The sequence below is a fragment of the Dipodomys merriami genome, unplaced genomic scaffold (assembly GCF_024711535.1).
Source record: "Dipodomys merriami isolate MVZ:Mamm:240054 unplaced genomic scaffold, mDipMer1.0.p SCAF_17, whole genome shotgun sequence".
Taxonomy (NCBI): Eukaryota; Metazoa; Chordata; class Mammalia; order Rodentia; family Heteromyidae; genus Dipodomys; species Dipodomys merriami.
This window is the reverse complement of record NW_027203048.1, coordinates 7,448,687-7,474,508: the sequence shown is the minus strand read 5'-3', so window position 1 is coordinate 7,474,508 and position 25,822 is coordinate 7,448,687. Positions and strand designations below refer to the sequence as shown.

At 41.2% G+C, this 25,822-nt stretch overlaps 1 protein-coding gene across 6 annotated transcripts; it reads right to left on the bottom strand.

Moving 5' to 3' along the window:
• Positions 1–1,142: 1,142 nt before the first annotated feature.
• Positions 1,143–25,678, bottom strand: Fam228b (family with sequence similarity 228 member B). 6 transcript variants are annotated; one of them, XM_070025115.1, is made up of 9 exons: positions 25,563–25,678; positions 24,894–25,024; positions 21,206–21,397; positions 20,809–20,889; positions 17,865–17,952; positions 17,614–17,770; positions 14,291–14,395; positions 5,382–5,526; positions 1,143–1,416 (listed from the first exon to the last, which is right to left on the bottom strand). In XM_070025115.1, the coding sequence occupies exons 2-9, from the start codon at positions 24,990–24,992 to the stop codon at positions 1,411–1,413; spliced, it is 873 nt and encodes a 290-aa protein (XP_069881216.1). In that variant the 5' UTR covers positions 24,993–25,024; positions 25,563–25,678; the 3' UTR covers positions 1,143–1,410. The 6 variants fall into 6 exon arrangements, with proteins under 6 accessions (XP_069881216.1, XP_069881217.1, XP_069881218.1 ...); XM_070025116.1 differs by lacking the exon at positions 25,563–25,678 and adding an exon at positions 25,488–25,520; XM_070025117.1 differs by lacking the exon at positions 25,563–25,678 and adding an exon at positions 25,295–25,476.
• Between the last annotated feature and the right edge of the window lie 144 nt (positions 25,679–25,822).

The window sequence follows — 25,822 nt, the reverse complement described above, 5'->3', positions numbered from 1 at the left end:
CAAATGGTGACTGTGCTCTAGAAAAACTAAAGAAAAACACCCATCCTGGCCACAAAATGGTAAAACAAATCCTCTGATTACAAAGGATTTGCTAAGGAAAAAAAAAAGTTATAGCAAGGTAGGAGTCTTATCTTGAAAGGAGCATCTGGAGAAAAATATTGTTTGTTAAAGGGATGCTCAAAGAGAACAAAAAACATCTACCACTAACACAAGGACCCAAACTTAGCAACTGACCAAATTTAGTATCTCTGGGCTCAGCTGATAATGTCAAGCCAGTGTAACAGCAAGAATAATGAATGCATACCAAGTGTCCAGAACAAAGAATATTTACCCTAAAATATATTCTTATAAGGCAGACACTGGTAAATCATGCTTGTAATCCTAGCTACTCAGGAAGTTGAGATATAAGTATTGCAATTCAAAGCCAGTCTGGGCAGGAGAGTACATGAAACTTTTATCTCCAATTAAAACACCAAAAGCTAGAAATGCATCTGTGATTCAAGTGGTAGAATGCTAGCCTTGAACAAAAAAGCTTAAGGACAGAACCCTGGCCCAGAACCAAACCCCAGTTCTGGGGCTTGAATATACATTTTAATTTTAAAATATACATTTTAAATTTCCTAAAGAATCTTGAAAGCAGAGTATTGCAGTGCATGATTGTAAATCCAGAAAGTTGAGGTAAGACAATCAAAAGTTTGAGGCTATGCTGGGTGCTGGTGGCTTCATGCCTGTAATCCTAGCTCTTCAGGAGACTGAGATCTGAGGATGACAGTTCAAAGTCAGCGAGGGCAGGAAAAGTCCATGAGACTCTTATCTCCAATTATCCACCAGAAAAGCATAAGTGATACTGTGGTTCAAGTAGTAGAGTGCTAGCCTTGAGCTGAAGAGCTGAGGGACAGCACCCAGGCCCAGAATTCAAGCCCCCACAACAACAACAAAAAAGTTTGAGGCTAGCCTTGATTAAGAGAAGGTGGGAAAAGTTGGGAAGGATGAGAGAATGAGAAGGACAAGAAGGAGACAGAGAAGAATCATCTTGACAAAAACCTGAGGAGAATATATGAATGTGGATTTTTAAGTTTGACTTAAAAAAAGAAACATATTTTAAACTTCGGGACAAAGTAAATTGAGTCAAACATTCCAAAAAGACTGCTATTATTTTTTATTGAGGTTTTTAGCAATACTTTTTTTAATTTGGGAGACAAATATACTTACAACAACTGTCAATTCATGATACTGTCATTTCTTAATTGCTATAGGCACTGAATTTAAAAATTAAATGAAGTTTATTGCAGATAAGGACAGAACAATTCTTGAATCCTTCTCTGGATCCTGGCAGGTAACTTTGTCACGAAGTAACCTTCACTGAATCCCCTTCACAGGTCAAGAATCAGGATTAATGTTCCTTGGTTGCTACTGCTGTTTCAAGGGAACAAAGGAGAAAAGTTGAGTGTGAGATAAAAATGAACAACTTGCAAAAACAGACTTAGTTCCCCAGCTAAGCTGAGCTGATCCTTCTGAATTCTGGTCCTACTACACCTCAGTGACCCTCCTCACAGGGTCATCCCTGATCTCCTACCCCAACCTTTCCTCCTCTGGATTCAGAAGCACTCGGCGATCTGAGGGACTACCTATGGCATTGTTTTCATATATATGCCCAAATACTGTTATGCCAAGCTTGGCAGGATTTAGGAAATTTTGATTCTTTCTCCTTTCAAATCTCTTAAGTTTCTATCTTCCACCTCAGTTTCATCTAATGACTTTCTCACTTTGCTGAGACAATGAATGATCTTCCTTCAGAAAATTCACACAACTAGCTTCCTATATGCATATACTCCGCCTTCCCTCCTACGAGGGGCGGGTTGTTCTGCCTTCCCTTTGAGCCATGGACCCCACCTTTTCATCTACTGAAGGTCTCTGCACTTGTCCCCCTCTCTTCCAGGCCATCACATTTCTCTCTGCTCATGCATTCCATGAGGAAACATCCTAGCTGTAGCTAGCATCTGATACAAATGTTCCACTGTCCCTACTATCTCCAGCCACAATTCCATCTCTCCACTCCTTTATAGCAAAATGCCACAAAAAGGTTGTTTATTCCCCCTGTCCCCACATCGTCATCCCGCAACCCATCCTCTTTTGAATCCACCCTACTCAGGCTTTCTTTCCAATGGCTCCACAGTAACCTCTCTGATAAAAATCACAGATTCTTCCTTCCTTCCTTCCTTTCCTTTCCTTCCTTCCTTCCTTTCTCTTTCTTTATTTCTTTCTTCCTTTCCTTCTTTCTTTCTTTTGTCAGTCGTGGGGCTTGAACTCTGGGCTTGGGCGCTATCCCTCAGCTCTTCAGCTCGTGGCGAGCGCTCTACCACTTGAGCCACAGAGCAACTTCTGGTTTTCTAGTGGTTTATTGGACAAGAGAGTCTCACAGACTTTCCTAAATACAGAGAATAATTCCCAGTCCCTATTTTACTTGCCCTCTCAGCAGCAATGTGAGATGGTTGATTGAATCCTCTTCTTTGAATCCTTCTTTCCTAGATTTCTGTAATACTACACTCTTCTGCTTTCCTTCCTGCCTGACTAGCCACTCATTCCTTTCATATAACTTTGTTCAGTCTGCCTCCTCATGCCAACCTCTAAATCTTGGAGTTCCTCAGAAATGGTCCTCAGTTCTCTCCTCCCTTGACTCTACTCCCAGGTGATCTCATGATTTCAAACAGCATCTGAGAATTGTTCATATACACTTGTGTACCCCATTTTCTCCGATCTTCTAGGCTGCATCTACCCCCCATCCCCACTTCACAGCTCCTCTGGGAAGTTGAACAAAAAAGTGTAAATGAATGTTACTTAAATTAATGTCTTAACTCAGGTAACAGAAGCTATGTTCCAAAGGGAGGCTTGAAGACCACTGTTAAGGACTTTCAAAGAGGGAGTCAAAACAATTTTTTTTTAAATCATTCATCAAACCGAGCACTGGTGGCTCACACCCATAACCCAAGATACTCAGGAGGCTGAGATATGAGGATCATGGTTTGAAGCCAGCCCTGTCATAAAGTTCAATAAACTAATTAGAAAAAGCCAGATGTGGTGCTGTGGCTCAAATGGTAGAGTGCTAGCCTTGAGCACAAAGAGACTCAAGGATAGCACCCAGGCCCAGAGTTCAAGCCCCAGGACTGGCAAAAAAAAAAAAAAAAAAAGCAAAACAAAACAAAATACCTAATTTATCAAACAAAGCAATAAATAAAAATCACTAGAGGATTAGTTTAGTAAAAGAGGAAAAGGAAGGAAGGATGCAAACCACAAAAAATCAACAAAATGGCAGGAACAAGGCATATCTCTCCATAGTAATGTTAAACATCAAGGGAATAAACTCCCCAATCAAAGAGAAGAAGCCTGGATCATAAAACAAGATCCAAGCATTTGCTGCCTCTAAGAAACTCAGCTTATGCCAGGTGCCTGTGTCTCACGCCTGTAATCTTAGCTACTCAGAAGGCTGAGATCTAAGGATCATAGTTCAAAGCCAGCTCAGGCAGGAAAGTCCGTGAGACTCTTTTTTTTTGTCTGTTGTGGGGCTTGAACTCTGGGCCTAGATGCTGTCCTTCAGCGATTCAGCTCAAGGCTAGCACTCTACCACTTGAGCCACATCGCCCACTTCCTGCTTTTCTGTTTATGTGGTGCTAAGGAATCGAACCCAGAGCCTCATGCTTTCGAGACAAACACTCTACCACTAAGCCACCTTCCCAGCCCAGTGAGACTCTTATCTCCAATAAACCACTCAGAAAACCAGAAGTGTCACAGTGGCTCAAGTGGTAGAGTGCTAGCCTTGAGCTGAAGGGCTAAGGAATGGTGTTTAGGCCCAGAGTTCAAGCCCTATGACTAACAAAAAAAAAAGAAAAACACAGCTTACTACCAAAGATAAACACAAATTCCAAGTGAAAGGATGGAAAAAGATCTTTCAAGCAAATGCATCCTTTAAAGCAGGAGTAGCCATACTGCTATCTAAACACAGACTTCAAATTAAAATCAGTAACAATAGGCTGGGAAGGTGGCTCAGTGGTAGAGCGCTTGCCTTGCATGCATGAGGCCCTGGGTTTGATTCTTCGGCACCACATAAGCAAAAAGAAAAAAGCTGGAAGTGGCGCTGTGGCTCAAGTGGTAGAGTGCTAGCCTTGAGCTGAAGAGCTGAGGGACAGCACCCAGGCCCAGAGTTCAGGCCCCACAACTGGACCCAAAAAAAATAAAATAAAATAAAATCAGTAACAAGAGATTTAAAAAAGGTTTCCACATATTAATAAGGGGATTGATCCATGAGGGAGAAATTGCAGTGGTCAATATATACGCACCAAATAATGGAGCAACCGAATACATTAAACTTACACTCTTACTCAGACTTACGAAAACTGATAGACCTCAACACAATAATAAGAGACTTTAACATTTCACTTTCACCAAAGGACAGGTCAAGGTCAACAAAACAAAAGATCAACAAAGGGGCTGGGAAGGTGGCTCAGTGGTAGAGCCCTTTCCTTGCATGCTTGAGGACCTGGGTTCGATTCCTCAGCACCACGTAAGCAGGAAAAAAAAAAAAGCTGGAAGTGGTGCTATGGCTCAAGTGGGATAGTGCTAGCCTTGAGCTGAAGAGCTGAGGGGCAGCGCCCAGGCCCAGAGTTCAGACCCCACGACCAGACCAAAAAAAAAAAAAAAATCAACAAAAACAAAAACACTTCTAAGTAGCCGGGCGCTGGTGGCTCACGCCTGTAATCCTAGCTACTCAGGAGGCTGAGATCTGAGGATCGCGGTTCAAAGCCAGCCCGGGCAGGAGAGACTGTGAGACTCCTATCTCCAATAAACCACCAGAAAACTGGAAGTGGCGCTGTAGCTCAAGTGGTAGAGCGCTTGCCTTGAGCTGAAGAGCTGAGGGACAGTGTCCAGGCCCAGAGTTCAAGCCCCACGACCGACAAAAAAAAAAAAAAACACTTCTAAATGAAATGACCTCATAACCCAAATTAATAGATATCTATAGAGTATTTCACCCAACAATCACACAATATACATTCTTCTCAGCAGCCCATGGAACCTTCTCCAAAACAGATCACATCCTAGGATATTCAACAAGCTTGAGAAAATATAAAAGAATTAAAACCAAAAAAAAAAAAAAAAAGAATTGACTGTGTAGCGCCACCAAGTTGCCAAGGGTAACTCTCTATTCCCTCTAAATAAAGAACACCTGACTCTCGGTTTCTTCTACTTTATCCCTTCTGAGGAAGTGGTCTATGCCTCCTTTCTTTTTGGAAGCCAGATAGGTCACAAAGTTCCCAGGCGCTGAGAATTTAGTGCCAGCAATATTTAGCTGCCTTGCATATTGCAAAATGGGACTAGCCAGCTCTCACCACCTCCTGATCTTCATCCTTTGCTACCTCCTGGCTGGGACTCAAGGAAGAAAAGTGCCTTTCACAGTTAGCCTCTTTGGAATTTGCATTCTTTCCTTCATGATAACAGAGAGGTTCTTTTTCCAGAGGAGACGGCATTTTGTTTCTATAGGGAAGAACCAGAAAAGAAGGCATTCTCAGAACTTTTCAACTGTAGCACTTAAAATTTTTCACTTAAATTTGAAGTTGAGGAGGGGGGACCAAGATGGCGACGGGGCAGTAGGGAAACGCCACAGCTCTCTCCAACCAAAAAGAGAGTTCGAGCTCCAACGCTTAATCTCCCCAAGAGACCGACAACAACAAAAAGACGAACACTCAGAGAAAAACCAGAGGCGGAGAATAACAAAAAAGAAACAGAGGAAAAGAAGAATTTCAGAAGAAAAGCGAAGACCCCTCCCCCAACCTTTACTGGCCGCGCGGCAGTGCGCCAAGCCGCCGGCCAGCCGGCCCGGCGGGGGCTGCGGGAGCCCCAAGAGACACAGCAGAGACACAGGGGGCCGCTTTCAGATCACCAGGTACTGGTTTACAGAACAGCGGATCGCCAGGAACAGAGAAGCCTACCAGCCGGGAGTCTCCACGAGGATCCCACCCCCACCCCTCACTCTCCACCTGAGCAGAGAGGCTCCATCCCGCCAAAGCCGCTCGGCACCAGCAGCGCGCCCGCCCGATCGCGATCGCAACGACCCGGCACTCTCCACCCGAGCAGAGAGGTTCCATCCCGCCAAAACCGCCAGCAGCGCGCAAAGGGAACTGTCTGCAGACCACCCACCCGCCCGCCCGATCACGATCGCAACGACCCGGCGGGGCCACTCGGGCCCCAGAGGTACCGCGAAGAAGCTGTCTGAGCGGGGACACTCTTGACCCGACAGCTTCGACAGAGGCAGAGACAGAAAAGAATCACACAGAGCCACCACCGCCCAACCCAGCCCGGATTGCAACAACAACTGACGACCTACACCACACAGAAACAACCAGCTCCAGGGTGAGTACCCCACAGGGGAAGTGTATCCCTCAAGGGAGACCAGAGCTGGAGGGAATCCCCAGACCCTGACCTAGACTCCCTACCCCAACACCCGGACCACAGGACCCACTAAAACTGGGAACTGTTTGAGAGCTCCACCAGCCCGTGGAGCACACTCAGCTGGCCAGGCTAGAGCAAGAGCACCCCTGGAAGGGAGCTTAAATGCCCAAGCCAGGAACAGCGCCCCTGGGTCAAGACTACCAACAGTAGAAGAAATTTGAACTGTGTCCCCCAGGCTGTATAACCTAGGTGGTATACACATCAGCACAGGCCTAACGAGTGCGCTCCAGGCTGCATAACCTAGGTGGTATACACATCAGCACAGGCCTAACAAGCGCGCTCCAGGCTGGGGCCGGAACCAGGCCCGGGGATCCGGCGCCTGAACAACACAACCAACTCCTCCCAATTGAAGTAAAAAGCTGAGCATACGCCTCAACAGAGGGGAGAAAACCAGGAAACAACACTCCCCCGGGAAGCACGCCTGTGACAACAAAAGACCTGGAGGCCCAGGACAAGAGAAGCCCAAACCCCACCAAAACTCCACCCATATACCCTAGACTGGGAATTGGGCAACACAGGCTGCCAGCACCTGATAGTAAGCAGGAGCTCAGACTGTTAAGGCGGCTCAGCAATAGAGTGATAGTCTTGGATGTATGAGGCCCTGGATCTGATTCCTCAGCATCACAAAAGCAAAAAGGGTCAGAAGTGGTGCTGTGGCTCAAACGGTAGGGTGCCAGCCTTGAGCTGAAAAGCTGAGGGACAGTACCCAAACCTAGAGTTCAAGCCCACAACCAGCCCAAAACAAACAAACAAAAACACATCAGGAGCCCATAGCAGACTCCAGCATTTGGGAGAGTGCATGCAGAGCATCTGTTCTTCACAAGAGCATCCGTAGGAGCAAACACAAGCAGTCTAGGCTGCTCAACCCTTCCAAAGGCGGGAACTGCCAGCAATCTACAGCAGAGAGCTGAGAATCCTAAGTAAGACAGAATAGCAGCTGGAAATAGGCTCCCAACAGAACCCAGATCAGGCACAGACTCTCTCTACCAATACAGAATCAGCAACCAAGCAAAGACAGACACACCAAAACAAAATTGAAGAGCAGTCTCCTGAACCTCCATGCGAAAATCACAGAGAAAAATCACAAGGTTTACTACCACCCAGGACAGCAAGCTCACCTCAAAAGCCAGCAGCCACACAGGGGAGAGCCCCAGTGGGAGCAAAGCAGGAATGGAAGACAAAGGCTACTTCCAAGGGTTGCTGGAGGCAATGACTCAAGAAATAAAGCGAGAAATTGATCAGAAATTGAAAGAGCACAAGGATGATCTATCCAAAGAGATACAGGGTATCAAACAAGAGATGCATGCAAAAATAGAAGCTGCACAAACCTCAGTAAGAAGTGAGATAAACGCCAAATTAGAGGTAATGCATACCTCATTGAGAGGTGAGATCAGTACTCTGAGAACCAACATTGAATCCATAAAGGGATCCATTTCCTCCATGCAAACCACAATAGAAGCCACTGTCAACAGAGTGAATGAAATGGAAGGTCGAGTGTCAGATACAGAAGACAGAATACACCAACTGGACCAAAAAGTGACAGATATGGAAAAATTACTCAAATTAAACCAAAGGGATATTCAAGAGCAAGCAGATAATGCTAAAAAATTTAACCTTCGCATAATTGGAGTGGACGAAGGTGAGGAATTCCAGAGCAAGGGAATGCACCACCTATTTAACAATATAATCAATGAAAATTTTCCCCACCTCAAAAACGACCATCTTAACTACATCACAAAAGCTTATCGAACACCCAACAAGCAAGACCCCAGGAGAAACACTTCTAGACACATTATAGTAAAAATGATAGATCTGAATAATAAGGAAACAATCCTGCATGCAGCAAAAATGAAGAAGGAGCTATACTACAATGGGAAAAAAATAAGAATTACTGCAGATCTCTCCACACAAACAATGAATGCAAGAAAAGCCTGGGAAAGCACCATACGAGCCCTGAGAGCCAATAACTGCCAACCCAGACTGATCTACCCGGCAAAGCTAGCATTCACATTTGATGGAGAACTGAAAACTTTTAATAGCAAAGAAAAACTAAATGAATACATAAACATTAAGCCAGCATTACAACGAATTCTAAGAGGGGGGACACAACCTGAAGAAAGCAGCCAGGAACTGGGGCCTGCCCCAAACAGGCGTTACTCAAAGTCTAACTGAGCAAGCACAGGAGGAAAGGAAAAAAGAAAAACTTAGGAAAACGGAATGGCAGGGACAACAATGCATCTCTCTATACTTTCTCTTAATATAAATGGGCTGAATTCACCAATTAAAAGAAAACGAACTGAGGACTGGATAAGAAAACAAGACCCATCCATCTGTTGCCTTCAGGAGACCCACCTCTCAGCCAAACATACAAACAAACTCAGAGTGAAGGGGTGGAAAAGGATCTACCAATCAAACGCCCCCAGTAAGAAAGCAGGTGTAGCTATCCTGATATCTGACAAAATAAACTTTTCATTAAAATCAGTACAGAAAGACAAGGACGGACACTACATATTAATAAAGGGAACAATCCAAGAGGAGGATATAACCATCATCAACTTATATGCCCCAAATATTGGTGCACCCAGATATGTCAAACAAATGCTCTCAAACTTACAGAATAAAATAGATCCCAATACGATAATACTAGGAGACTTTAACACACCACTCTCACCAAAGGACAGGTCTACCAACCAGAGGATTGGCAAAGAAGCTACCGAATTAAGAGAGGCCATACTGCAAGCGGAATTAACTGACATCTACCGAGTATTTCACCCTAAAACAACACAGTACACATTCTTCTCAGCAGCTCATGGAACTTTCTCCAAAATAGACCATATCATAGTTCATGCAAGGAACTTAAGCAAATACAAAGGGATCGACATAATCCCCTGTATCCTATCTGACCACAGTGGAATCAAGCTAGCTCTCAATAACAAAGCATACCGCAGAAATTTCTCCAATACATGGAAATTGAACAGCACACTCCTTAACAATGCCTGGATAACAGAAGAGATCAGAGAAGAAATAAAGCATTTCCTACAACTCAATGAAAATGAAAACACCTCACAAAGAAACTTGTGGGACACAGCAAAAGCAGTCCTGAGGGGCAAATTTATTGCCCTCAGTGCCCACATCAAGAGAATGGAGACAGACCAAGTAAATAATCTCATGTTGCAATTAAAACAGCTAGAAAAACAGGAAAAAATGGGACCTAAAGCTGCTAGAAGAAGCCAGATAACCAAATTAAAAGCAGAGATTAACCAATTAGAAAATCAGAAAACCATAACCAAAATAAACCAAACAAAAAGCTGGTTCTTTGAAAAAATAAACAAAATTGATGGCCCATTGGCTAGATTAATTAAAAAAAGAAGAGAGGAAACCCATATTAATAGGATTAGGGATGCCACGGGAAACATCACCACACGTACCCAAGATATCCAAACAATTCTAACAGACTACTTTCAAAAGCTATACTCTCTAAAGGAAGAAAATCGGGCAGAAATGGATGCATTTTTAGAGAAATACAAGTTGCCCAAACTGAGCAAAGAAGAAGTTAACCAATTAAATAAGCCAATATCCTATAATGAGATACAGGAAGCTATCAAAAGTCTTCCAACAAAAAAAAGCCCAGGACCAGATGGATTCACAGCAGAATTCTATAAGACCTTCAAACAAGAACTAATACCCATACTCCTCAAGCTCTTCAGAGAAACAGAGAAGGAAGGAGCTATCCCAAACTCATTCTACGAAGCCAATATCACACTCATCCCCAAACCAGGCAAAGACCCAACCAAAAAGGAGAATTACAGGCCAATCTCCTTGATGAACACAGATGCAAAGATCCTTAACAAGATTCTAGCTAACAGAATCCAGAAACACATAAAAAAAATAATTCACTATGACCAGGTAGGCTTCATCCCAGAGACACAGGGATGGTTTAACATACGTAAGTCAATAAATGTAATCCAACATATCAACAGAGCCAAGGTCAAGAATCACATGATTATCGCTACAGATGCAGAAAAGGCCTTTGACAAAATTCAACATTCATTCATGCTAAAAGCTCTGGAGAAAATAGGAATAGAAGGAACATTTCTAAAAACAATAAAAGCCATTTATGACAGACCAATAGCCAATATTATACTTAATGGGGAAAAGCTACAACCAATTCTCCTAAAATCAGGAACAAGGCAAGGATGCCCACTGTCTCCACTCCTCTTCAATATAGTCCTAGAACCCTTAGCCAGGGCAATAAGGCAAGAAAAAGACATTAAAGGGATCCGCATAGGAAAAGAAGAAGTTAAACTATCCCTTTTTGCAGACGACATGATACTATACCTCCAAGATCCCAAAAACTCCATCCCCAAACTCTTAGAAATCATAAATCACTTTGGCAAAATAGCAGGATACAAAATAAACCCACAAAAATCAGTTGCCTTCCTATACACTGATAATGTACAGGAAGAGAGGGAAATAAAGGGAGCAACCCCATTCACAATAACCTCCCGAAAAATAAAATATTTAGGAATTAACCTAACCAAAGATGTAAAAGAACTATTTAATGAGAACTATAAAAAGTTAAAGAAAGAAATTGCAGAAGACACTAGGAAATGGAAAGACCTCCCATGCTCCTGGATAGGCCGACTTAATATAGTAAAGATGGTAATACTTCCAAAACTAATATACAAATTCAACGCAATTCCTATTAAAATCCCAATGACGTACATCTCTGAAATACAGAAAACAGTCCAAAAATTCATATGGAACAACAAAAGACCTAGAATAGCCAAAACAATTCTAGGGGATAAAGACAATATGGGAGGGCTATCCATGCCGAACTTCAAACTCTACTACAGAGCTATAATAACAAAGACAGCATGGTACTGGCACAAAAACAGACCCGAAGACCAATGGAACAGAATAGAAGATCCAGAAATAAATCCACAGGCCTACAGCCAGCTGATATTCGACAAAGGAGCCAAAGACATACAATGGAAGAAACACAGCCTCTTCAACCGCTGGTGCTGGGAAAACTGGGCAGCCACATGCAGAAAACTAAAAGTGGACCCCAGCCTATCACCATGCACCAACATCAACTCAAAATGGATTAAAGACCTTAACATTAAACCTGAATCTCTGAAACTACTGCAGGACAGAGTAGGAGAGACACTTGAACTAATAGGCACAGGAAGGAACTTCCTGAACAGAGTCCCAGGGTCACAACAAATTGGAGAGAGACTCGACAAATGGGACTACCTTAAAATAAAAAGCTTCTGCACAGATAAAGCTATCGCAACCAAGCTAGAAAGACAACCAACTAATTGGGAAAAAATATTTACCAGCAATATATCAGACAAGGGGTTAACATCCTGTATATACAGGGAACTCAAGAAACTAATCCCTCCCAAACCTAACAAACCAATTACTAAATGGGCAAGGGAACTAAAGAGGGACTTCTCAAATGAAGAAATAAAAATGGCAAAGAAACACATGAGGAAATGTTCATCATCCCTGGTGGTGAAGGAAATGCAAATAAAGACAACCCTGAGATACCACCTTACCCCAGTCAGAATGTCCCACATCCACAAATCAGCCAACGACAAATGCTGGAGGGGATGTGGAGAACGAGGAACGCTATTACACTGCTGGTGGGAATGTACACTCATACAACCACTTTGGAAAGCAGTCTGGAGGGTCCTTAGAAAGCTAAAGATTGACCTCCCTTACGACCCAGTCATACCACTTCTAGGCATCTACCCTGAACAACAGGAACCAATATACAAGGACACGTGCACCTCCATGTTTATTGCAGCACTGTTCACAATAGCTAGGATATGGAAACAACCTAGATGCCCCACCACAGATGAATGGATCCAAAAATTGTGGTATCTATACACAATGGAATATTATGCAGCCATTAGAAATGACAAAATAATGGCATTTGCAGGGAAATGGATGGAGCTAGAAGGAATCATGTTGAGCGAGGTAAGCCAAGAACGAAGAGACAAACAGTACATGGTCTCCCTGATAAGCGGATGATAAATCCAAAATGTTAGGTGATATGACAAAACTAACAGGACTTAAGAAACAAAGAACTCCCACTCATCTGGTTGAACCACTACTAAATATCCCCATGCTGCTGATCACGTGTATGGTATATAACATATGAACACCGTTATATATTACAGACTGTGATAGACAATTTGCTCCAGGAAAGTTAGAATGAACGTGTGACTTTAAATGAGCATCATTATTCCACAATACTGTGAATTTCCGGAAATTAAGTAATCACTTAATCACAATCAAAAAAAAAAAAAAAAAAAAGAACCTTGGGGAAGGGAGGGAGGGAGGGGATGGTAGGGAGAAAACAATGGAGGGGGTAACAATGTTCAAGAGGAAGTGTACTCATTACCCCACTCATGTAACTGTAACCCTCTGTATAGAATCTTTACAATAAAAAAATTTAAAAAAAAAAAAAAAAAAAAAAATTTGAAGTTGAAGCCAGGCACCCGTGGCTCACGCCTGTCATCCTAGCTACTCAGAAGGCTGAGATCTGAGGATCATGGTTCAAAACTAGCCTGGACAGGAAAGTCTGTGAGACTCTTTTTTTTTTTTTTTGGGTCCAGTCGTGGGGCATGAACTCTGGGCCAGGGCGCTATCCCTCAGCTCTTCAGCTCAAGGCTAGTGCTCTACCACTTGAGCCACAGCGCCACTTCTGGCTTTTTTCTTTTTGCTTATGTGGTGCTGAGGAATCGAACCCAGGGCCTCAGGCATGCAAGGCAAGCGCTCTACCACTAAGCCATCTTTCCAGCCCCGTCTGTGAGACTCTTATCTCCAATAAATCACCAGAAAACTGGAAGTGGTGCTGTGGCTCAAGTGGTAGAGCGCTAGCTTTGAGCTGAAGAGCTCAGGGACAGCGCGTAGGCCCAGAGTTCAAGCCCCATGACCGACAAAAAAAAAATTGAAGTTGATAAGTTCTATAAGGATTTATATATTTCATGGGGAAAAAATAGAATTACTCACTCTGGTGTTAATCAAAGAGCTGAGTGAATGAGACACTCAAAGTTGTCCAGTTTATCATCCCTGGGACAGTCTAAAGAGTTAGGATGTCAAACACAAGACAAACTTGTATTTTCTCCTGTTGCTGCCACCACCGGGGCAATTCCCTCATTTATGGCAGAGAATTCAAGCTTCCTCCTTTTCCCAGAGGAAGCTTATAAATCTAAGCTTCTCGTACCTCTAGGGACTTGAACAAAGCCATATCTTATATCCCTCCTATCTAGGTCACACTCTGCTACAGAGGTACTTAAAAATAAAATTTATTTTTGTCCTAGGATTAATTAGACATTAGGATTGAGACATTAATTATTCCAAAATCTTACTCAAACTGCTCTAATTAACCAGCAAAAAGCTTGAAGTGGAGCTGTAGGTCAAGTGGTAGAGTGCCAGCCTTGCAAAACAAAAAGCTAAGAGGCAGCACTCAAACTGTGTTCAGGCTGAATTCAACCCAGTAACCATCCCTACCCCACCCCCCCAAAAAATCCAATTGTTTAACTTTAGTACAATTCACCTTCACTCACTTATTATTTCTCAGAAATTTGTCTTAAAATCAGAAAAGCCTGAAGAAAGTTACAACTTCACTCAGGCACAGTAGTAGGAACTGCCTGTCTGTCAAGCCACAATGGAGAGGTCTTGGCATTGACCCCAAAAATTTGAATAGACAGCAAGGGCAGCAACAGAGCCAAGCATTTTAAATGAAAGTTGAGCCAGTTCAGAATAACAAGCTTACTTGAAAATAATTTCCTTTTCTTCTTCCTGATGTTCCAGAAGATGAGAAGTTCTTGCCAAGGGTTTCCAATCAAAACTCTCATTAAAATTCTTTTTCACTTTTAACCTTTAAACAGAAAACTTACATGAGGATATAGGAAAATACAACTACTTTGAATTTATGCAAAACTTATTGTTATATAGATAATCAGCAAAATGCTGCCCTGGAGGTGACTCAAGTGATAGGATACCAGCCCTGAGCAAGACAGTCAAACAAGAGTGTGAGACCTTGAGTTCAAGGCCTACTATTGGCACGAAAAAAAAAAGGAAAAAGTTTTAATATTTAACACAGTAAAAACACTTAAGTTATCTGTGTGATAGAACTAATCAAACTAAAGTTTCTATAGAGATAAAACGAAGTTGTACATGCTAAAAAGCTTATCACAGTATCTAACAAATAGTAACTAAATGAACATTGTTATTATTCTAGATTAGTGATTAGAATAAGAATTTAGTCTGTAGAATTATTAAGAAAAGGACAGATGAGAATACTTAGAAGTAGAACAGACAGCATCCAGTGCTGAGTAAGACAGGGGGCAAAGAAAAAGATAAAGAAGATGATGATGTTTCCTATAGTTAGGAACATAAAAAAAGAAGATTTAGCTGCATAAGATGACCAACACAACCCCCTCAATCACAAGGCAACAGTGGAGGTATTTAAGGTCTGTAGTACACCAAAGGTAACAACAGTAATAAAAACACACAAACTCAGATCAACTTCTGATAGATAAGCCCACACTAAAAATACATAACAAAAAAAAAGGCATCACTCTCCTTGAGCTGAAGAGCTGAGGGACAGTGCCCAGGCCCAGAGTTCAAGCCCTACAACCGACCAAAAAAAAAAACAAAAAACAAAACCAAAAAACAGAAAAAGAAAAGGCATGTCCATTTCTAGAGAAAAAATAGTCTACACAATTCTTCTACCTCAAATGTCCAGCATTCAATCAAAACTTATAAGACATGCAAAAACAAAAACTAAAACCAAAAAGCACCCCACTTAAAATGACCCACGGTCAAGAGATAAAACAATCAATGGAACCAGATTCAGAAATGATCCAAACAGTGGGGCACTGGTGGCTCACGCCTGTAATCCTAGCTACTCAGGAGGCTGAGATCTGAGGATCATGTTCAAAGCCAGCCAGGGCAGGAAAGTCCATGAGACTCTTATCTCCAATAAACCACTAGAAAACTGGAAGTGGCGCTATGGCTCAAGCAGTAGAGCACTCGTCTTGAGCTGAAGAGCTGAGGGACAGCGCCCAAGCCCAGAGTTCAAGCCCTATGACCAACCAAAAAAAAAAAAAAAGAAAGAAAGAAAGAAATGATCCAAACACTGTAACTATCAGATGAGGAATTTCAAATTACTATGGTACATGTGGTTAAAAACATCTAGTGGAAAAGGTGGGTAACAGGAATTTTCAGCAAGGATTTTAGAAAAAGCAAAAACTTCATGAAAAAAAGAAAATGGAAATGCTAAAAAGAGAATTCATATCAGTTAACTCCTTTAGTGGGTTCTTGGATAAACAGAACATAGTTGAGGAAAAATCTAGTTAACTTCAAGGTAAGTCAGGAAAATCATCCAATTGAAATGCAAGTAGAAAAACAAGAGTGGAATGGGGGGGGGGAACCACTGGGAGAGTGCAAGAGAATAAAGAAATGTACCTTTTTTTTGGTCAGTCATAGACAAGGCTACTGCTCTACGACTTTAAGCCGCAGCGCCACTTCCAGTTTTCTGATGGTTAATTGGAAATTAGTCTCACAGACTTTCCTAAAGGGTCTGGCTTTGAACTGCAATCCTCAGATCTCAGCCTCCTGAGTGAGTAACTAGGATCAGGTGTGAGCCACCAGCACCTAGCAGAAACTTATATATATATATATATATATATATATATATATATATATATATATATATACACACACACATACATATGTATATATATTTTATTGTTGTTGTTGTTGTTGTTGAACATGGGGCTTGAACTCTGGGCTTGGGCACTGTCCCTCAGCTCTTCAGCTCAAGGCTAGCTCTCTACCACTTGAGCCACTTCTGGTTTTCTGGTGGTTAATTGGAGACAGGAGTCTCACAGACTTTTTTGCCCAGGCTGGCTTTGAACCACAATCCTCAGATATCAACCTCCTGAGTAGCTAGGATTACAGGCATGAGCCACCTACGCCTGGCTACCAGAAATGTATTCTTTACCTGACTTACTGTAACTGTAACCACTCTGTACATCACCTGTATAATAACAATTTTAAAAATTAAAAAAACAGAATTCAGTATCGAAGAGCCATAGCACTATGGACATAATTAGTGGTCATACATATAAGTTGGTAGCACAAAAGGAAATAATTCTTTTTCTCCAGAAAGAACATAAAAAATATTTAAAGTGGAAATGTTATAGAATTTCCCAAAGTAATGAAAATTATTTATACTATAAATTTTAGAAAATATTTTCAAAACAAGAAAAGACATAAAACCACAGATACAAAAGTCTCAGGGAAGCCAGGCATCTGTGGCTCACAACTGTAATCCTAGCTACTCAGGAGGCTAGATCTGAGGATCATGGTTCAAAGCCAGCCTGGGCAGAAAAGTCCATGAGACTCTTATCTCCAATAAACCATCAGAAAACCAAAAGTGGCACTGTGGCTCAAATGGTAGAGTGCTAGCCTTGAACTGAAGAGCTGAGGGATAGTGTCCAGACCCAGCGTTCAAGCCCCATGACTGACAAAAAAAAAATCTCAGGGATGCCAGGATTACAGGGCTTATGCCTGTAATCCTAGCTACTCGGGAAGCTGAGACCTGGAAGATCATGGCTCAAAGCCAGCCAGGGCAAAAAAGCCTGAAAGACTCAACTTAACCAGCAAAACACTATGCTGAAGGTGTGACTTAAGTGATAGAACATCATCAGGAGCAAGAAAGCTGAACAAGAAAGCACATACACAATCTCTCTCTCTCTCTCTCTCTCTCTCTCTCTCTCTCTCTCTCTCTCTCTCTCTCTCTCTCTCTCTCTCTCTCTCTCTCTCTCTCTCTCTCTCTCTCTCAACCCTTATAGAAAGAAAATGAATATAGGCACACCAGACTCTAGCTAATGAAAAGATAAAGAAAAACATATTAACAGTAGCTAAGAAAAAAGAAAATTCACAGAATCAGAACCAAAGGTAACAGTTATATTACAATTCTCATTAAAAATCACAACTGCAAAAAACTTTGTATTACTGCCTCAAGAAATAATTTTTAAAGTATTCAAAGTCCAAAAGGTTTATAATTTCAATTTTGTTAATCATTACCTGCTCCTTTTACAAAATTCACTTTCTATGTACGTGGTAGGCACTTTAATCCATTTATTTGGAGTCATAAACTGCCTTGAATTTAAAATACTTGGGAATCTGGAAAACAGCTGAGTCTTCTGAATCTCTTTAAATTCGTTCACTGTATATATTTTGCCTGTAGGAAAATTAGTACTCTAAATTAGCACACTAAAATGAAACTGCCATTCCTCTTGGGCTATGAAATCATATAATAATTAGGAACTAAATACCAGTTTCACACTGAAAAAGAATCCTTTTTTCATTATCCTTATTATGTTGTGTTTTTTTCAAAGGGTCACTGAATGGTTGCATGATAACCTGTAAGAGAAGTACTTACATCAGGACTGGGTTGCAGATTTGAGAATTTATCCTAAGCAGCTCTAATGTGCTCTTGAAGAACTAAGAATGAATTATCCTACAAACCATGTACCTATTTTATAAATGTATGTATATATATACATATATATATTTAACACATTAAAAAGAGATGAGGGGGCTGGGAAGGTGGCTCCGTGGTAGAGTGCTTGCCTTGCATGCAAGAGGCCCTGGGTTCGATTCCTCAGCACCACATAAGCAAAAAGAAAAAAGCCAGAAGTGGCGCTGTGGCTCAAGTGGTAGAGCGCTAGCCTTGAGCTGAAAAGCTGAAGGACAGAGCCCAGGCCCAGAGTTCAGGCCCCACAACCGGACCCAAAAAAAAAAAAAGAGAGATGAGGGTACTCTAATACTCCTCTTAACAAAGCCATCTAACCAAAAAAGTTAGCTCTTGTTTCAGTGTGGGATCATTCTTCAAAATTTCTCTTACTCATCCTCTCTATCATGTAAGGATATACAAGAGGTACTATGTACTTGAATGGACCCTCATCAGACAGCAAATCTAATGACATCTTGATCTTATACTTCCCAGTCTCCAGAGCAACAAGCAAAATTGTGTTTGTGTGAGTGTGTGTGTGCCAGTCCCAGAGCTTGAACTCAGGGCCTAAGTGCTCTCCCTGAGCTTTTGGGCTCAGGCTAGCACTCTACCACTTGAGCCACAGCTCCACGTGTGTGTGTGTGTGTGTGTGTGTGTGTGTGTGTGTGTGTGTGTTTAGTGAATGAGAAAATTCTCACAGACTGCTCTACCACTTGAGCCACAGCTCCACTTCTATGTGTGTGTTTAATGAGTGAGAAAATTCTCACAGACTTTGCTGCCTAGGCTGGCTTTGAACTGAATCCTGAATAGCTTCCTGAATAGCTAGGATTATAGGCATGAGCCTGCTGGGAAGGTGGCTCAGTGGTAGAGCACTTTTCTTGCATGCCTGAGGCCCTGGGTTCGATTCCTCAGCACCAAAAAGAAAAAAGCCGGAAGTGGCACTGTGGCTCAAGTGGTACAGTGCTAGGAAAAAAAAAAAAGAGGAAACTATAGGCATGAGCCATCAGTGCCTGGTACCAATACATTTTTATGTTTCTTATAAGTTTCCCAGTCTAAGGCATTTTGTTATAGCAGCAGGAATGGACTAAGATATTATCAAAAAGATCTGGTTTCATATCTCAATTTCACCTCTTACTAGTTATGTTACTACTCAGTGTGCTTAAGACTCTAAATTCTCATTTTAATTCTCACTTATAAAAACTAAACACACACACACCTCAACATAACTCAATTTGAAAAAAATCTGCATAGGACCCCTAACTTTTGTGCAAATGCAGGGATCTTAAAATGTCTATGGTGGCTCACACCTGTAATCCAGGCTACTGAGGAGGCTGAGATCTGAGGATTGCAGTTCAAAGCCAGCTAGCACAGGAAAGTCTGTGAGATTATCTCCAATTAAACACTATAAAACAGGAAGTGGAGTTGTAGCTCAAAGTGGTAGAGCACTAGCCTTGACCAAAAGAGTTTTGGGACAGCGCCCAGGCCCTGAGTTCAAGCCCCATGACCAACAACAACAAAAAATGTCTGACTCAAGGTAGTTTGATGAGGAGTTTTATTTTGTTTAATATTATCCACTAGTTGCAAAAGTACAGAAAATGTACTCTGGTGTGAATGGGAGTTTATGAAACCTATCTGGAGGACAATTTGACAATATGAATCAAAATAATGAATAACCTCTAATTCAGCAACTCTATTTCTAGCAATCTCAAGGGGAAAAAATTAAGTATCTAGCTACACAGATGTTCATCGTAGTCACTTGTAAGAGCAATACTCAAAAATAGTCTTGGTGCTGTGTATGTGGCTCAAACACTTGTCCAGCAAGCACAAGGCCCTGAGTTCAAACTCCATCCCCTCCCTGACACCATTTGATTTTGCTATTCAAAAACCTTGGTATTCAAGCTAAAGAATGTGTTGAAAAATGATGAAATGGTGAGGTATAGTATATGATTAGAGAGCCATCAATGTTATGTGCTAGTTAGAGCTGGTGACTAACAACCAGGCTTCTCTTGCCTCACCTTGTTACCTTATACAGCTAAAATGGAGATGAAATAAATGAAAAACAAAACAAAATATGCTTCTCTTATCATGTGCAAAGAAAAGTCCTAATATTTGCTTAAGCACTTTGCTATCAGTAATAGAAAATCATGTAAAGTTTTAAATTTAATATTTACATTTATTAATAGAGAAGTAACCTGTTAAAATATAGGGGAAGCACATTATAAAATTAATGATATAATCTCATCTTTGTAAAATAAAAATGTGTGTAAACATATACATGCACACATATATACATATATATATGTATATATACATATATATGTGTATATATATATGTATGTGTGTGTGTGTGTGTGTGTGTGTGTGTGTGTGTGTGTGTGCGCCTAGGAGGATATACAATATATAGAATATAGAAAATGTTTCTGAGTTAGTTCTGGGGTACAGGATTATATGTGGCTTTTTAATTTTCTGTATTTGAAAATCAATTTTTGATCATTTATGTATAATAAAATATATTAATTTTGTAACAAATTTAAAAGTCTATGAAAATTTTAACATTTCCTATTAATCATTGAACAATATTTTCAATTTTTACAAAGATTTAATTTACTTTGGGAGTTTTGCTCCTTCCTAAGACATAACTACTGGGAAGTAGTCTTAAAACATTATTGCATTTATACTAACCATTAAGGGGTAATTCATATACTAAGGATGTTCAAAACAAGAAGACATATACTATCAAAGCTAAAATATGAAATCTACCCTACCTTAAAATAATCCGGATCCTCTTTATTCATATAAAAAGGATCATACTCTTTTGGATCATAATGTTCTATAAATGGACATCCCTATAAGAAAGAAATAAGGTCACATATAAGAAAGAAATGTACAATTAATTCTGGCATTATTATGATTCAAAAATCACACAATTCCACTGAAGTAGAACAGCTGCATAACAAACATGAAGCCCTAAGTTCAAACACCAGTATTGCCTAGAGAGAGAGAGACAGACAGAGGGAGAGAGAGAATATCTTGTCTCTAAAGAGTATAAATTGTACATACGTGAAGGAGGAAAGGGGAGGTGGTATGTATAATTAAACAGCATGGTGAAAACACCTATAATTTTTAAACCAACTGGTAAAAGTATCAAAGATCTTTTCCTACCTTTTTATTTACGTGTTTTAAAAAACTACCTATTTCCTGTTGTCTTCTTTTTTCAATATTCTTATGTGAACAAACTTTTTCTATAATTTTCTTCTGTAGAGGATCTGCCACTTGCTCAACCCATTTTTTATATAACATCTCTTTTTTTCTCTTATTTAAGAAGTCATGAAGATGTAAACACTGGTCTAAGTCCTAGAAAACAATGGTTGAAAAAGACAAATAAAATATATTGTTCTAAAAATTTTTTTAAACTTCATAAGTTTACATTATAACTCATAAAAAAAACCCCACAAAACAATTCATTAACTAGATCATTTACTTAGCCTCCACTATTTGACACAGAATATATTAGAAACAAGTAGTTTATGGGTAACATGACTACTCTTCCTGGGAGACAGGATTAACAATAAATTTGCAATATAATGGGAAGAGGGACAATATAGCAATATTGTATATATTGTAACTTAAGACATAGGAGAGAAAAAGCCATTTTCCAGTTAAGAAATTCTGAGATGGGTAGTTCTCAAAAAGTTAAAGGGAATTACTATGTAATTTAAATTAAAATTTTTAGATATATACCTAAAAGAATTAAAAATAGGGACTGAAATTGCTATTTATACACACGTGTGTTTATTGGCACATTTACAACAGCCACAAGATAGTAACAACCCATAAGTGTCCATAAATAAATGAACAAAATGCAGTATATATATATACATATATATTTCTATATATACAATGCAATGTTATTCAGTCATAATAAAAGAATAAAGTAGCTGGGCAACACTGGCTCACACTTGTAATCTTAGTTACTCACAAGGCTGAGATCTGAAGACCAAAGTGCAAAGGCAGACTGGGAAGAATAGTCCAGGAGGCTCTTATCGCCAATAAACCAGCAAAATGTCAAAAGTGGATCTGTGGCTTAGTGATAGAGCACCAGCTTTGAGTAATAAAACCTAAAGGACAGCAACTTGGTCCTGAGTTCAAGCCTCATACCAGCATAGAAAGAGAAGAGAGGAGAAGGAGAGGGAGAGAGGAGAGGGAGAAGAGGGAGAGAAGGAAGAAAAGGAAGGAAAGGAAGGAGGGAGGAGGCAGGAGGGAAGAGAGGGAGGGGAGGAAGGGGTAGGAGGGAGGAAGGGAGGGAGGGAGGGAGGGAGGGAGGAAGGAAGGAAGGAAAGAAGGAAGGAAGGAAGGAAGTTCTTATATATGCTGGAACACGGATAAATTTTGAAAATACTATGACAAAGTGAAATAAGCCAAGCAAAAGGATAAATAGTGTAAGGTTCTGCATTTACAGAATATGAACTATCTAAAACAATCAAAATTCATAGAAAATACATCACAAGTTACTAGGGGGTTCCAGTAGAGAGAGAAAAGGAATTATTGCTTAATGAATCCAAAGTTTCAGTTTGGAGTGACACATTTTGGAAATAGTGGGGCTGGCTGCACAATATTGAAAATGTAATTAGTAACACTGAATATTACTCTTAAAATGGCTAATTTCATATTGTACAGCTTTTTCCCATAATGGAAAAAATGATGCTTAAATAATTAAAAATTCATCTATAAAGTGGGAGACATTTGGGCTGATTCTTAAAAAATAACTAGTTTTTGGGGAAGAAAAAGGACAACAGAAAATAACATGTGCTAGCGAACTTTTTTTTATTAGTTTCTACAATTTTTATAGGGGGTACCACACTGAAAATAAAAAAAATTAATGGAGATGCACTCTGTAGCCAGTTCTTTAATTATATAATGTTCTCTATATAATAGATTGAATAGCTACATTAGTATTTTCTTTAGCTAAGATCTAAAAGAACATAATTAAACTTTGAAAACAAAAATCCTGAAAGCATCCAATTATTAGTACTATCTGGACTTATTATATTTTATGTGACAGACATAACCCTGTAAAGTTCTCTACACATTCAATTGTTCTACTTAAAAATATACCACCAAGTACTTTTTTAAAGAGTATTTTCAGGGTGGGAATGTGGCTTACTGGTAGAGTGCTTCCATGCATGAAACCCCGGGTTTGATTCTTGAGTATCACAGAAACAGAAAAGGCCAGAAGTGGCACTGTGGCTCATGAGATAGTGTGCTAGCCTGGAGCAAAGGAAGCTCAGGGACAGTGCCCAGGCCTGAGTTCAAACCCCAGGACTGGCCAAAAAAAAAAATGCACACACACACACACACACACACACACACGTATTCATCTTCTTGCTTTTGGTTAAGCTCATTCTAAAGCAAATATTACTCAGTTCACCACCAGTTTGAGTCCCAGAACAAGCTTACCTAGAGTTTGTGGTCATACAAATCATTGTAAAAACCCATTTTTCATATCTGATAAACATTTTGCTTTTATTAGTTAAAACAGACAGAAGCAGGTCCCTATCTGCAGTTTTTTAACTAGGTAGATCAAACTGATCTTCCAATATTATTATTATTATTTTGCCAGTACTAGGGCTTGAACTTGGTGTTGTCCCTTAGGTTTTTTGCTCAAAGCTCTATTTCCAGCTTTTTGCTGGTTAATTGAAAATGAGGCTAAGCCAGGGGCCAATGGCTCACACCTGTAACCCCACTTACTAAGAAGGCTGAGACCTGAAGCTCTGGCTTCAAAGCCATCACCAGCTTTGCTCCATTCCAGCAAAAAAGCTAAGGGACAGCCTAGGCCCTGAGTTCAAGCCCCAAGACAATCACAAAAAAAGGCTCACAATCCTCCAGTCACAATCCTCAAATCTCAGCTCCTGAGTAGCTAGGATTAAAGGCACCAGCCCATTTATGGGTTATCTGTTAACAGGACAACAGTCTCACTAAAAGCTTAGTGCCACATAAGATAAACATTACACCTAGAAAAAAATGTCACTAGTGTAAAATAATAACAGGTTTTTAAAAGAAGTTGCTGCAGTTGCACGGTTCTTATTCTTCCATAATGAATTTTCCCATCTGTTTTGTTTTTGAAAACTGCTTAAACTGCTTAAACAAAACTGCTTAAACAAATAAACCCAAGAAATTAATATTTTTAGGCATAAACTTACAGGTATACATGAAATGTAAAATCATAATCAAAATGAAAGAACTGTCTCACTAAAAGAAACTTGCTCTTAAAAGTGTTTTTAAGCCGGGCAACGTGGCTCATGCATGCCTGTAATTCTAGCTACTCAAGAGGCTGAGATCTGAGGATTGCAGTTCAAAGCCAGTCCGGGCAGGAAAGTCCCGTGAGACTCTTATCTCCAATTAACCACCAGAAAATCCAAAGTGGCGCTGTGGCTCAAGTGGTAGAGCTTTCGCTCTGAACTGAAGAGCTGAGGGACAGCGCCCAAAAGATCAAGTCCTACAGACTGACAAAAAAAAAAAAAAAAAAAAAGAAATTACAGCTTATCAAAATTTGAGTAGTAAGAGCTTCAAGGGAACCTTAGTTTTGTTACTTCTGAACAGATCCACGTAATTAATGATTTATGATTCCATCTTAAGAAGCCAGAAAAATGTAAACAGCAAATAGTAAAACAAAAGGATATCAGAGAATTAAATATATATATGTATGTATGTATGTATATATATATATACACACACACACACACACACACACACACACACACACACACACACACATGCTGATCACAAGCCACTTTTCATTGCAACTAGCCAAGCAAGAAACGCAAAATGCCCAACAACTAATCAATTATACCTTCACCAAGTCAAGTGGCTCAGGTTCCAACCATTCTTTTGAGCTCCTGAGCTTGGGAAGAGTGCCATTTGCCTTATCATCATGGCCTGCATTTCTCATTGTGGTCGCGAGCAACAGAGCCCCTAGAAAAGCTAAAGAGTGGTAGTCTATTTAGTAATGAGATCTGACGACCACCTTATTTTGCCTTCCACTTAATAATAATACGGACATGGGATGAATTTTGAACGTGATAACCAACAGGTCTCCCCGTAGGACCCCTGTGGTCTGCAGAGCCGGCTCCTCCAGGCAGGCCCCGAGCCTCTCTAAAGGACCCCCCCACTCTTGCCCACAAAGGTGGGCCACCCCCGGCAGAGCGGCTCCAGCCCAGCCTCCGGGCTCCCCATTTGCAGCACATTCCTCACTGGTCGCCAAGGATCGGGGGAGCTGCAACTTCCGGGCCACTGAGGCACAGGCCGAGCCTTAATGAAGGAAGGGTATGGGCTTTGGGCACAAATTCTAAGACTTCACGCTGGGAGAGGTCCAAAGCGGGCCCGGGAGGGAGAGGCTGCCACGAGATCGGCGTTCCGGGTCGGCCGCCAGCACCCGCTCCCTCACCGCGGCCCAGGCCTCGTGCGGCCGCGGCCGCCACGCGCCGGCCTCTGGCGCGAACCCCGTGCGCCCTGAGCCCACCCGGGGGCCGCCGGCCACGACTGGTCACGCGAGGTCCCTTCCGCGGCCCCCACGCGAGGTCAGCAGCCTGAGCCCACAGCTGTCCCGCTGCTATGGCGAGGGGGCCCGCGCAAGCCCAAGGCCTCTCCCCGAGCGCGTCACTGCTGACGCGAACGCTCCCGCCCAGCGTCTCCGGGACGCGACCTCGCGCACTTTTCCGCTCTGAGGCGACGTGAGCGCGCGGGGCGACGTGAGCGCGCGGGGCGACGTGAGCGCGCGGG